The following is a 14,024-nucleotide window of genomic DNA, read 5'->3' as shown; positions in this document are numbered from 1 at the left end:
TCTCTATCCCACTAATCACAGTAGCTGTTCCAAATCTTTTCTTTCTTTGTCTCCCACAGGAAGTGTCCATAAGTGGAATATACTTCCTTCTCACCTCCATCTCAGAGAATCTATCTCTTCCTTTAAGATACAGCTTTTGCACCTCCTTTTATATGAAGCCTTTTCTGATCTGTTCAACTGCTAGTATCTGTTTCTCTCAAATTCTTTTAACTCCTTTCTACTTATTCTCTTTATACTTATTCTGTAGATACTGATATGTTCTTATTGTCTTCTTTGATAAATGGAGCTCCTTGGGAATAGAGATTGATTCATTCTTTGTATTTGTATCCCCAGTGACTAGCATCTTGCTTGATACATGGTAGGTGCTTAATGAATGCTTGTTTATTTGTTGAATTGATTATTATAATATAACTATGAAGCAACAGATTTGATTCCTTAGTGCTTAGTAGTTTTCAGTTATGTCCAACTCTTCGAGACCCCTTTATGGGGTTTTCTTGGCAAAGATGCTACAGTATTTGCCATTTCCTTCTCCACTTCTCCTTTTGGATTAAGGCAAACAGAGGTTAAATGACTTGTCCAGGTTTACACAGCTAGTAAGTGTCTGGGGCTGGATTTGAACTCAGGTTTTCCTAACTACAGGCCTGATACTGTATCCACTGTCCCACCTAGCTGATTGTAATTTGCTTCTATTTTTAGGGAAATGTTATCTAGGTGCTTAGCAAATTATACTTAATGAATCATGAATACAATGTCTAGTTGAAATGATTTCTTTTCACTCTTATTGTGAAATAGGTCTTCAGAAGACAAATTAAAATCTGACAAATTTTAGGTAATTAAGACTTTGCTCTATAAATATATGGAAGTTTTGAGGAACTACAAATTAGTTGTAAGGAAAAAACTTCATCTACACTGATTGACTATCTTCATTTGCATATGCAATTGGAGACACAGGTTTCCTCTTAGCTATGATCATGTTTTATTAAAGTATATATACCCTGCAGATTGATATACAGGCAAAATTCCTCTTTAAATATTTAAAGAGCTTAATTCTTATACATGTATGCAAACTCTTGATCTGCTTTTTCTTATATTACTTGCTACATGAGAAAATAATTTCTAATTTTTACACAAAATAGCGCTTCTTTTGCTTGCAGTCATTGATAAAATTTCACTGTACTTGTGATCTGTGTAGTCATTACAAAAGTTGTATACAAAAACCTAAAAATATCCAAAAATTGCAAAGTACACTCTGACAGCTAATGCTCTGAGAACACTTTATTACACAAATTACATTCAGATTCTGAAAATAGCATTCTAACAGTGTAACCATCTAAAAATAAGACATCCCAGAAACACACCAACTGAAGAAAATTAAAAACAAAACAAAACTCTTTTTTTAAATAGAGACTTTTTTCTTTCCCTCATTGCAATATAATGTTAGTGATTTTAAAAAAATAGAAGGCGATTTAGCAGCTTTATCTTCCTGTAGCATGTAGTTTTTCTGTACTGCCATAGGTTGGGAACGCTGGACAGGAAAGGCACCAAAGAAAGAAATTGGCAATGGAAGAGCTATTGGGAAAATACTGTGTGAAAGCAGATAATGGGATCATTTACACATAGAGAAAAGTTCCAAATTGTAACTGAGCAAACACTACATCCTTTAAAATAGTACTGTGATGGAAAAAGAGGACTTCCCTCTTTCTCTTTTGTAGATGCTTACACAAGGATAATGGCACTACTATAATCTTTCAAAACACTCCTCTACTTGAAACGGAAGCAAACTAAACCCAAAAGAAGAAACCAAAAGTGTACAGTCTCACACAGACTAGTGCAGTTACAATTAAGCACACAAAATTTTTAACGTGCGAAAGAGAAAGGAATCTGGTGTTCTTGGTAAAATGGTACAACAAAGAAATCCAAGGCTTAGTTTAAGGAAGAGACAGGAGCTGGTAGGGGTAGAGGTGCTGAGTATTCTTCTTCTGATTCACTGCCTTCATCGTCTTTTTCTTGGTCACTCCCCTCGGTGCTAAGTCGGTCGAACCCTTTTCGACTGTAACCTTTGCGATTTGCAAAAAAGTTTCCAAGGTTTAGACCTCCACTTCCTTTGCCTGAGTAAAAAAAAATATTGACATATAACTGAAGTTTCTAGGAATTTTTGCTAATTTTCTCATTCCTGGCAGCTTTAAGTATACTTCACTTTTCCCAATCCTATTCACATTAATGGCGACTGATATTATAAGATGGGGAGGATAGTCTCAGAGAAAAAGGGATACCAAAGGTAAAGAACCCATTTGACAGAAAAAGGGCACTGTTATTCATTTTATAACTTAACATAAACAACAACTAACATTTATTTAGCATTTTAAAGTTTGTCAAAGTTACATTATATATTATGTATATTATATTCATATAATCAAATTTGATCTCATAAAGTAAAAACAAAGCCCCCTAGATTATGTGTCAGCAGAGGACTACTTCAGATATACAGTCTATATGGTCCTGCTAGTTCCAAGACTGTGCAGAATTGCTCTTAATAAAGCAGCTGTTCATTCCAGTGACTATACAAAAAGCCATATCCACTGCGACAATTATTGACATGCCACAGGAATGATATAAAATTTATGGAAGACAAATAGCGGTCAGATGAAAGGCAGGTGGAGAGCATTAAATAATTTATTTTAATTAATAATAATAAATAAAATAATTAAATCAATTTAAAGTAAATAAAAATAAAAACAAATACATAAAAATAATTTTAAAAGTCTACAATGCACAGAAAGGGAGAATAGCTGCTACCATATTTCCATATGCCTTCTTTGGCTTATTGGATTTTCCACTGGGGAAACGTAACCCTGGCTCCTTGGGAAGTTTAATTTTCAAAGATAGAATATGAAATATGCGCTTGCTCTTTCAGAGACATGGGTTTTTTGTTGACTTTGCCAGAATACATCTGAAGTAAATGGATTCTAAAAGGTCACAGACATACCTCTCAGTCTTCCTAGTATTCTTCCTGAACTTGACTCAAGTTTGTGCTCAGAATCAGCTGGAAACAGATAGCACATTTCAGAATGAGCCCCAACTGCCATCTTTACCTTATAAGTGCAATTTTTAGCACATAATCTGGATCTCACGAATGATGATCAGTAAAAAAAAAAGTTTAAAAGGCCTTCTGCAATATAATTTAAGTTAAAAAAACAACTAATATATCAGACTTTAAAGTACAGTGGTTACTGGTGAAAATTGAGTAGCTTGGATTCCTAAAGGTTACAGATCTTCATTGTAGAGTTCTGTTTTTGCCTTAAGGTCAGAATATCTCTTGCTTGAGAAAAGCGTTCCTACCTATGCATATAATTACTCTCCTTATTTAGGATTAAAAGAAAGTAAAGTCCATGAATGTTTGGGGAGTATTCTCATATTATCTAAGGTTAATAGACCCTTCATAAGACCCTACTAAGATGAAATGGGACCTTAGAGTAGATCATATTTTTATACCTAGATCTTCCCTATTTCCTTTTTAAACATCTCTTCTTGTGAAGAACTTTAATCACTTTCTAGGAAAGATTAATTTAATATAAAAACATATTTTCAAAACCCTGTAGGAGAAAAAACCAAGCACTGCAAATGCGACACAGCAACCAGATGAGACAGAATGACTTAAATGGAAAGATTGACTTTCTGAACTGCATGATGGAGCCATGATTTAGAAGTCTAGCAACAGGTCCTCTGTGGATTCTCCAGGGCCTTCAGCAAAACCCACTTTTCTGCTCTGTTATGTTTCTACTTAATTGTAGGCCTCAAGAAGTTCCGTTGGGACAAGGATTCTTAACATGTTCTGGGTCATGAACTTCTCTGGCAGTCTGGTGAACACTACTGATCCCTTCTATGAATAAAGGTTTTAAATACACAAAATAAAATACATAGGATTACCAAGGAAATGAAGTATTAAAGGAAACTAGCTATCAAAATATTTAAAAAAAAAACTAGTTCACGAATCCCTTAGAGAAAATTATATATGTGTAATCTCTATACTTAAAGACAAAGTAAAAACTTAAAATTTGACTTAAAGACTTCAATTTTGGAGGCTCCAGAAGCAGTTTCTATAATGATGGAGAAGCTATATGTAATAGTTAATGAATATTCAATCATGTCAAAGAAAGAAAAAAAATACTTAAAAGGGATGACTAGGGGAAAAAGTCAAAATGTATTTCTTAAGAGTAAATTACACTAAACACACTTTTTTCAAAACTATGCTTCCAAAGTAAAGTTGTTCAGTTTTACTTGCCTCCATAGGCCCTCGTTTTCTTCCACCAAATAAAGACAGCAATAGCCAGCAGGACAACAATTGGAATAACGAGAAGGGTTGTAATAAGAACAAAGGAAACTCCAGAGCCTGTCTCTTTGATCAATTTCTTTTTCTCCTGCATCTTCAGCAGCTCAGGTGATTGGGGTTTGTTTTCCACTTTGGTTTCAACAACTGTCTCTGTTTCTTCAAAGGAAGAAGAGTTCACAATATTGACCTAACTTGCATATTTCAATTCCCCCCAAATCAATTATGGCTCATTAAAAGAGAACTTGTAAATTTTATGACTTTGAATTTCTTTCAAAGTAACAAGATAATAATAAAAATAATTATGTATTCAGTAATAATCACTGAAACTTTTTTTACCTTCAAACTCAATTTCTCCAATTTTCCTGTAGTATTCCTTCACCACCAGATGCATAGATGTATCTCTTATATGAACAGAATGTAATTCTTTAATTTATACATAATTCTTAGATCTACTGAGTTATTGGCACAGTCTTTCTATATCTGTCTACATAAATAGGATCAGACTTAGATTATAAAGTGCCTTTAAAGGTCTGGTTGTGTCTTTTTAATTTACTTTCTCTAGCACTTGTCACAGTACATATACAAGAAAGGGCTTAGCAAATGTTTTGATGATGATAACACTATGTTGTTGATAGATCGCCATAATACAGTTTGAGAGAATATGGCAAAGAAAATAAGTGAGATCTTCTAAGAATCATAGAAAGCACTGGAAATAAGATGAGGTCTAGGCACCTACCCCATTTTGCTTGCTTATATTCATTCCTTCTTCATTCACTTATTCAATTTTAATAAAGCACCTTGTGTAAGGTACTGGGTGAAATACAAAAACAAATAGAACATGGTAGCTTATATTAATGGAACTTATAATCTTCCACAGGAGATGTTATATGTATACAAATACATATAGTTTAAATTATAGATAAGAAAGGAACATGTAAACTTATATAGAGATCTCTAAGGTGCCCAATGTCATTGCCAAAATTGTTAATAACTAACTTAATAAATTTCATTTATTGAGCATGAAAGGTATATTTGACAAAGTAGCACAAGGTTTCTGAATTTTGCACAAAGACAGACTGAGTGCTATATACTATCTTTCCTTAAGATGCAAATAAAAAATACTTTGCCTCTACTTCAATGAAGTAGTTGGACTTAATAGTTTAAAAATCAGGAAGAAAATTTTATGTTTACATTTAATATGTACAGACATAGTCTTATGGATTTTTGGAGACCAGTTTCCTTCATTTCTCTGAGGCAGAATTTCCTAAATTATTCCTAGGGTATTGAAGAGATAATTGTTTGATGACAATGAGTAGTAGAAATGGGGTGATCCATATCTCTGAATTACCTGGACCCTTTACCCTCACTCCCACCTTCCTAGCATTCAAGACCTTCTTTGATGCCTAAAGGGGGGACAACCATCTCTAAATAGGGATATGATATGGAGATAAAATATCATGGAATTTGAGGGCAAAAAGATTTTACGTGCTACTTCGGAGTTTTCCTGGTATGATCTGTACCAGGGTTGGGGGGGGGGGGAGATAGAATCCTGCGGCCTCGAGACCACATGTGGCCTTCTAGGTTCTTGTGTGAGGCCACTTGATGGGTCCAAGTTTTACAGAACAAATCCTTTTATTAAGGAGATTTGTTCTGTGAAGTTTGGATTCAGTCAAAGAGCCACACTTCAGGACCTAGAGGGCCACATGTGAAGCCACAGGTTCCCCACCCCTGAATTCTAGACATAAAGTATCAAAGAAGTTGTGAATGAAAAAGTATGATGGGCTATCTGGAGCTCTCCTGATAAAGAAAAGATAAAGAAGCTCTCAAACCAGGATAGGAAAAAGGGTCTTCCTAAAAACAAGGAAGTCCCCTTGATCTACAACATTTTGTCAAATCATGGGAATAAAAGGAACCATATTTATTGCTGAACAATGAATAAATTAAAAAGAATAAGTTTGGTTTTGTTTTTTTTACAGTATCTATACAGACATCTGTAAGTACACAGCATTTTATAAAGAAGAAGCTGAGATAGTATAATGATATACTCTGGAAAGTTGCAAAAAAAGAAAATTGACATACTTAGAAAAAGAGTCAAACTCCTCTCCCCATCACATGTACACACACAAAATATCTGTGCTTGCTCTAACACTTCCAACCCACTTGTCCTTGCAAGTCATCCACAACAAGGCTCATCTGCCTTGCTAATCTTGTCATAAAAACGTACCCGGAAGTGCCAGACATCACTTGAAGTCTTGATAATCATGACAAGAGTAACACCTTAATTGTTCCAGGGAGGAGGAAGGGGAAGGAGACACAGAATTTGGGGATCAAAACTTTTAAAAAATGTCAGAAATTGTTCTAACATGTAATCGGGGAAGAAATAAAACATATTTTTAAAAAAGAGTGGCACATTAAACAACATTTCATACACATTACTAGAAGTTATTGAAATATACAAGCGTTAAATACTTCATGAGACATAAAAAAAGGTGCTTGGAATACACACACACACACACACAACACACACACACACACATATATCTCCAAACAACTTACACTACTTAAAATGGAAAAAAAAAAATATAAATATTAAATATTCTTGTTGGGTGCTGTATACTTACACACTATAATCCACTTTCCTAGGACAGTGAAATTTGACTATATGGTAATTATAACTTTTATTTTTTTAAAGCTGATTCACTGCTAGAATGCTATTTTTTTGTGTGTGTGTGTGTGTGGCTACTGTAACCATCTCTCTGCTGTTTCATTAGTATTGTATAGAAAGACTAATTATTTTTATGGGCTTATTTTATATATTTATGTTTACTGAATTAATTATATTAATTTTAAATTGAATCTCTCGAGTTCTTTAAGCAGTTATATCATCTACAAAGAGAGATAATTTTATTTTTTATGCTTATTGCTTCAATTTTTTTCTTATTTCTGATATTTCTAAAACTACATTAAATAATAATAGTGGCAATGTATATCCTTCCTTTGGTTATCATTTCCCACAATCTCTCATTACCCAGCTCCCTTTCACCAGCAACACTGGTGAAAGGATAGTCCTGAGCCTTTCCTAAATTCTTCTACATTATCATCTTAAAAACAGTGAGTTTATCTACTCATCTGCCACCCATGATTGCCCATATAGTTTCTTTCATTTCTTTTTCTATACATTTTATTATTCTTAATAGTCATAGGCCATTTAAGAGAAAACACATTAGATCCTTTTTCTTGTTCTATTATACTCACTCCCCTCAACTCTACCCCAATTATGTCTTTTTCCAGTCCTGCTGACCCCTTCTACTGTGACCTCTAGAATTCCCATTCCATAGTGAACAAACTGTTCTTTAATCTGAGTCTCTTTCTCTCATATTCTTCTATTAGCCCTCACAAGGACCATCTCTGCTGATGCATGACACTGAATCACTGGCTTTCCCCTCCACTACAGAGTAGATAACTTCTCAAATTTCCCCACTGATCATTGTTTCCCATTGTCATTTACAGACCTCTTGCTTTATCTCTTGTACCCAAAACCTTTCCCCATTTGAAGTACATTCAATTAAAAAGTTCCACCCAAATGTTTTACATAATTGCACATGTATAACTTACATGTGATTGCTTACTGTCTCAGGGAGAGGAGAAGAGAGGGAAGAAGGATAGAATTTGGAACTCAAAACTTCAAATAAAAATGTTAAACAACTGAAAAAAATAAAAGTTCTACCCAATTTGAATTATGATAGCTTTAGTATACTGACCCTCCCCCACAAGGAGTTTGGTACCTGGTTCACTATGTTTCTTTACTCCACAAATACTGCCCTCACACCAGGGGGCTTTAATATCCACTTACATACTCCCTTCCAAACCTCTAACTTCTCAGTTCTTCAACCTCCTTAAATTCTATAATCTACTCCTTCACTCCACCTTATCCACACATAAGCATAGTCACATATTAGACCCTCTCATGATCCATAATGCTCCACTTTCTCTAATGAGAAATTCTGACAGTCCTCTACTTAACCACAACCTCCAATAATTCTACCATTCCCTATGTTTCACCTCTCCTAACACAGATTTTTTTCTTGCCCTCATTAAAAGTTTCAGTACCTCAACCCCACAGTGCTTTCTCAGAGCATCACACCCTTTTACTTCACTTTCCTCTCTCCAACTTCAACTCAGTAGAGTCAGCCATTTCAACTCTATACTTTCTTCTGCTCAAATCTCTGGCCCCTTTGTCCTGTTGCTACTTTTCTCTTCCCAGTCCTGGATTACTCCCAGCTTGTTGATCTCTTCCTTGATTTTCAGAATTTCTATTTTTGTGTTTCATTGGAATTTTTGATTAATTGCCTTTTCTAGTTTTTTATCTCCATGTCTAATTCATTGATCTTTTTTATTTTGTTGAATATCTTTAGAGATATAAATTCTCCCCTAAGGATTATTTTAGCTATTTCCCCAAAGTTTTGGTATGATATTTTATGGTTGGCATTATCCATTGTTTCTATGATATGTTCTTTAGCCCACCAAACTTCAGGATTAATTTTTTATAGTTTCTATTTACTTATTTAGGCAATCAGGGTAAGTGACTTGCCCAGGGTCACACAGCTAGTGAGTACCATGTGTTTGAGGCTGAATTTGAACTCAGGTCCTCCTGTCTCCAGCGCTGGTGCTCTATCCACTGCATCTATTTAAGCATGAATCCTTCCTTCATAGGCCCTTTCTTAATCCTAGTTTTAACTGTGTTCTTTTCAGTAAAGGAGGTGCTTAATATTTCTACCTTTCTTCATATGTTAAAATTTTATGCTGTATGACATGCACAGCTGAGAAATTCTCTCTCTCACTATTCCCTCCATGACTCTATTGTCTTCTGTTCTTCATCTTATATTCCTCCCTTGCCTTTTACCACTCTCAGCCTGTATCATTGTTCAGTTTAATGCATTTGTGTGTATCTGTGTATATTTAATCTTCTTTTATCCAGTTCAGACAGAGAGAGGTATGATATGGCTGTTCCCCCTACCACTTTCCTTAGGTTTCTATATTTTTGGCTTCATGCACTCCATTTGTACAAAACAGTTAAGTTCCCTCTCTTTCTTCCTCATTTCTTTTCTAATGTATGCCTTTTTGGTCTTTTTTTTTCTTTTCCCTCTTCAAACCAACAAAACATTCTCATTTAGTTCCCTCTCTGACCCCTAAAAACATAATGATTTTTCAGACACTTATCTCTTCTTCTTCTTCTATTAAAACATGAGAACTCCTGTGAGTTTTCAGTTTGGATTTTTTCCCCCCAGGAAGTGATCTGTGCATTCTTTTATTTTCATTTTGCCCTCTAGTCCTAATCTAGTAGATTTCTATTTATAATTCCTTGAAAATATACAATTATATATTTTTTTTGTTTGGCTATGGTTTTCAGGATGTGTGAAGATTCTTAAATTACCTCTCCTTGAACTCTTTTCCAGATTAGTTTTAAAAAGTTAATATCTTATATTTTTTCTATTTTGCCAAGTTTTTGACTTTGTTCAAGTATTTCTTTTTGTGTTTTGGAGTCACTGAGTTCTGTTTATTCCTTTCTAATTTTCATGGACTCTACCATGTGATTTCCTTCTTTCTGTTTTAAGCTATTTATTCTCCTTTATATAAACTCTCATTGATTTTTTAACATTGTTGCTTTATTTCTCTCTTTTTTTAATTTGCTTTTTGGTGAGGCAATTGGTTAAGAGACTTGCTCACAGTCACACAGCTCGTAAGTGTCAAGTGTCTGAATCCAAATTTGAACTCAGGTCCTCCTGATTCCAAGGCTGGACCCCTTCCACAGCACCACCTAGCTGCCCTCTTGCTTTATTTCTTCCAGCCAGTCTAACAGTCCTTGTGGCCCAGCCAGTTTTTCTCTCTGAATCAAAAGCCCCTTGGTGTTTTCTTCTCTTTATTAATATTTTCAGCCTCACTTCTTCGTCTGGGATTTTGTGCTCACACCAGGCCACTCTTAGTAGGGTTGAGTAGACTTTATTAAGTCCTATCCTCTCTGTGATCTGGTTGCCACTGATGATTATCGGTGGTTGGGGTAACTGTTTGTGACTCAATCTCAGCTTCCTAGTGGTCACCTGCAGGCTCTGTCCTCAGTTGGTCTCTTATTCCTTCTTTTTGCACAGTCCTCAATTGGAAATTAATTCCAACCTCTGCTCTTGTGTAGCAGGCCTCAGTAGGATGCTGGATATGACTTCAGTCTCTGGACTCTTGCATAAGCCTCCTGATAATGGTTCCTATGTATTGACTTGGCCCTCTCTCCTTCTCTGGTTCTTAGTGCTCAGGGGATTCTATGGCTTCTCTGTATCTCCCTGTTCAGTGACCTATGGGGGATAGTTATGTCCTCTGCTTTTGTTGTTACAAGCCAGGCCCTGGATCTCGATTCAAGTGCCTGATCCCAGGAGCTTGTTTGTGACACATCTATGCAAAAGACTAGTTAACTTTAGACCCATTTATGGGAGGTCCGGATAGCTTCTTTCCTGTACTTACTTCACTGGTTTTGGTCCAGTTATGGAATTTATGATGATTTCATTAGCTTGATATCTTTCCCCTGCCCCACCCTGTGCCCACATCCTGCCATTGAAGCATCTGTGTTTGTGTTCATACTATCTTTTTCAGTTAGATGCCTCTACCTGCCTTTGCAGGCTTCTGGACATCTTATTGTGTAATTACTGAATGGAGAGATAAGCTTATTTTTCAGATTTCTTTATCGTTAGTCTTTCTGGGGCCCTTTTCAGATATTTTCTGAAGTTTACAGGGGAGTTGGGCTTTTCTATAACCTTTCACATCACCATCTTAACTGAAATGGCCTTAAGTCTTCAGAGTGGCCTGTAACTGGTGTTGATGTAGAATCCTTATAAATGTCTAGCTACCCACCTCATGTTCCTTGTTTACCAAATATATTTATAATGCTGTATGTGTCATCATCAGAAATATGGGGAAAAGATCCTTCTCTCAAATATAGAAAATTATATGCTTGCCTCATGTGACTATAACCTAAAATTTTAAATTGTATAATACACCGAAATTTTTGAGGTTACTTGTTATTTATTTTATTATATTATCTTATCCCTTTCAACTTTGAGCTAGCTAAATTTTTATATCTGTCTACTTCAAGTCCCTAAACTCCCTTTGTCCTTATTTCTTTTCATTTTTGTTCAACTTTCTATCGTGGGAAAGAAAAACAATTAAATCTAAAGTGCAAATTTAAAATTCCAGGAGAATCATTTTAAAGCAACTATTAACTCAGTTGGTGTGCTGCTGAAATGAGATTAATGACAATTCTTAACTGTTCTAATCATACCTCAGAGTTTAAAATCAGTAGCACAGATATAAATGTGGGCAGATCCTTGGAAAGATAGTAAATCATTTAATTCTGAGTCAAAATGAGCTTACTGCTTCCCTGTGGCTATATACATCTTGATAGTAAGAGAAGTGCTTATGGACTTGCATTAATTTCTTTTGGCAATTAGGCTGCAACAGTAATGCATTAAATACTAATGTATACTGCTAGAACCCATTAGCAAACTGCTGTTTATATTCTTTGCATGGCTCTTTCTGCTTATCTGAAAAAGTTCATGGATTTCCAAAAAAGAAATGACTGACCCTTTGCTCTCTAAATAGATCTGGCATACTCAGTACAGATCCTTTACAGCCTCTGACACTTTCCATTGCTTGAGGTCAGGGCGTTTGAACTCATTATTACAACTCTGTTTATTAGGAAAAAAGCAGCAGCAACAAGTGAGTGTGAAGTTAAAGGTTCAACACATAATATACTTCATGGACAAATTACCAGATCAGTTGTTATTTTTATCTTGATTTTTTTTTTTTACAGGTGCTACTGTGAACCACAAAAAGACCCATCATGAATTGGCTTGGTTGCACAGTACTAATGGGAATCTGACCAACCTTTGATTTCATCCACCTCGATGCCACCCTTTTTAACTGATCGATGTTCCATTTCTGTAACACAGAAAAACACAAATAAGGCAAAAGAGGACATTTGAAGGCAGAAATTTTGATAATAATTTTATTTTAGAAGACTAATTTGTCAACTATATTCATTATTACTGTTACAAAGTATTCAAGTACAAACCATGGATTAGATCATCTCTCTATGACTCCTGGAATTAGACCCACTAAGGAAAGTTAAGGTGATGTCATGTAGACACTACATATATATATACTGAGCTTATCCTTAGGACCCTCAGAACACAGGATGGATTGATCAAGTAGTCTTATTTCTAAATGGAAAGTGTCTAAACTCATCTGTAAAGTTATATAACTTCTGGTTACCAGTGTTTGAGACGGTTTAAGTAGAATAGGCAAAATTAAATTTTTTTTTTGTTCAAAAACTTAGCAGGCTCTGCCCCCCTTTTTGCCACTCCACCACTTCTGCCATCATTGTAGAAGTAGAGAGGGCTAAACAGAGCTGAGAGGCGTTTTTCACCTTTATCTGTATTATGGGTTGATGTAGCCAAATAATTAATAATTAATGACTTAAGAGCTAGTGATGAGCCTCTTCTAGCTTAGTGAGTCTTAGCCCAATATGATACTGCCTCCCCACATCTGGTAGCTTTTCTCAGCAATGATTCAGCTAGTCTAAGTGACTCTAAGATATACTAAATGCTAACTGATGTCATAGTGATGAAACACAGGGAATTACCCTTACCTGCTCTCAACTTCATCTGAGACCTTTATCATAAAATGGAAAAGTGATTTGGGAAGTTTCTAAAAATTCTACCAATTTATTTTTGCTTATGAAACAATTTTGTAATCTGATTACATTTTATAGATTCCTTTTTGATTTGATGTCATCTCTCTGGCTGTGGCTAAATGTTCTTTATCTTTCTCAAGTTCGCAGGTTCCTATCATAACCTATTCCAGTTCAAGGAGGTAAGTGGATTCTCTTGGGTCATACAGATCCAGAAGAGGAAATCCTCTTTTAGAAATAGTTTGCTATATAGAAAGTACTGGACTTAGAATCAAGAGAGCTTCAAATTTGTATCCCTTCTAATTACTAGTTATGTGACCCTTAAGTTCTCTGTGTCTCAGTTTCATCCTCAGCAAAATGGAGATAATATTTGGACAACGTATCTCATAGGATCACTGTAAGGAAGACACTTTATAAGACTATTATCTGTAATTGCCAGTCCCTGCTCTTGATGTTTTAGATAGGTCCATGCCTTATTCTTGATTCTAACCCAGTGTGTGTATGCTTATGTGTAAATATACACACATACACATATATACATACATATATGTATGTATGTATATATGTGTGTGTCTATATGTATATATACACACATAATACACACACACACACACACACATGTATGACTAGTATTCCATATACTTGACCTAGGGAAACGCCATACTTGTTAACAACAAGTTTGTTACAATGGATACATGGGAAGTAGAAGCAAAATGCAAGTGACAGGATAAGAAATCTCAGGACTAAACGACTATAGCTGGATAAAGCAAAATTTTTGCCCCAGGTGAACTCTAAGAGTGCATGTAAATTTAGCAGTCTTGTATTTGGAGGAAACTGAACCCTCGCTGAAAGAAAAAAGGTGTTTCCTCTTTGGGATTCTGTTGTACCCAATACAAATTGGGGTTTCCAGGAAGCTCAGCAGCTCCTGATAATTGAAGAGCAACTGGGAAACAATGTTGA

General features: G+C 35.3%; 1 protein-coding gene across 9 annotated transcripts in view; it reads right to left on the bottom strand.

Moving 5' to 3' along the window:
- Positions 1-1,257: 1,257 nt before the first annotated feature.
- Positions 1,258-14,024, bottom strand: part of PAM (peptidylglycine alpha-amidating monooxygenase) — a 383,297-nt gene continuing 370,530 nt past the window's right edge. For 7 of the 9 annotated variants that reach the window (XM_020973957.2, XM_078153065.1, XM_020973956.2 and 4 more), the window contains 4 exons: positions 12,260-12,313; positions 4,283-4,486; positions 2,987-3,043; positions 1,258-2,108 (listed from right to left, as the gene is read on the bottom strand). In XM_020973957.2, the coding sequence (XP_020829616.1) occupies positions 1,924-2,108; positions 2,987-3,043; positions 4,283-4,486; positions 12,260-12,313 (500 nt within the window). In that variant the 3' untranslated portion in view covers positions 1,258-1,923. The remainder of the gene's footprint in view (positions 2,109-2,986; positions 3,044-4,282; positions 4,487-12,259; positions 12,314-14,024) is intronic. The other 2 variants (XM_078153066.1, XM_078153068.1) reach the window with 1 other exon arrangement.

This window comes from Phascolarctos cinereus, unplaced genomic scaffold, assembly GCF_003287225.1.
Source record: "Phascolarctos cinereus isolate Bilbo 61053 unplaced genomic scaffold, phaCin_HiC Scaffold_4;HRSCAF=312, whole genome shotgun sequence".
Taxonomy (NCBI): Eukaryota; Metazoa; Chordata; class Mammalia; order Diprotodontia; family Phascolarctidae; genus Phascolarctos; species Phascolarctos cinereus.
This window is presented reverse-complemented; position numbering and strand designations above follow the sequence as displayed.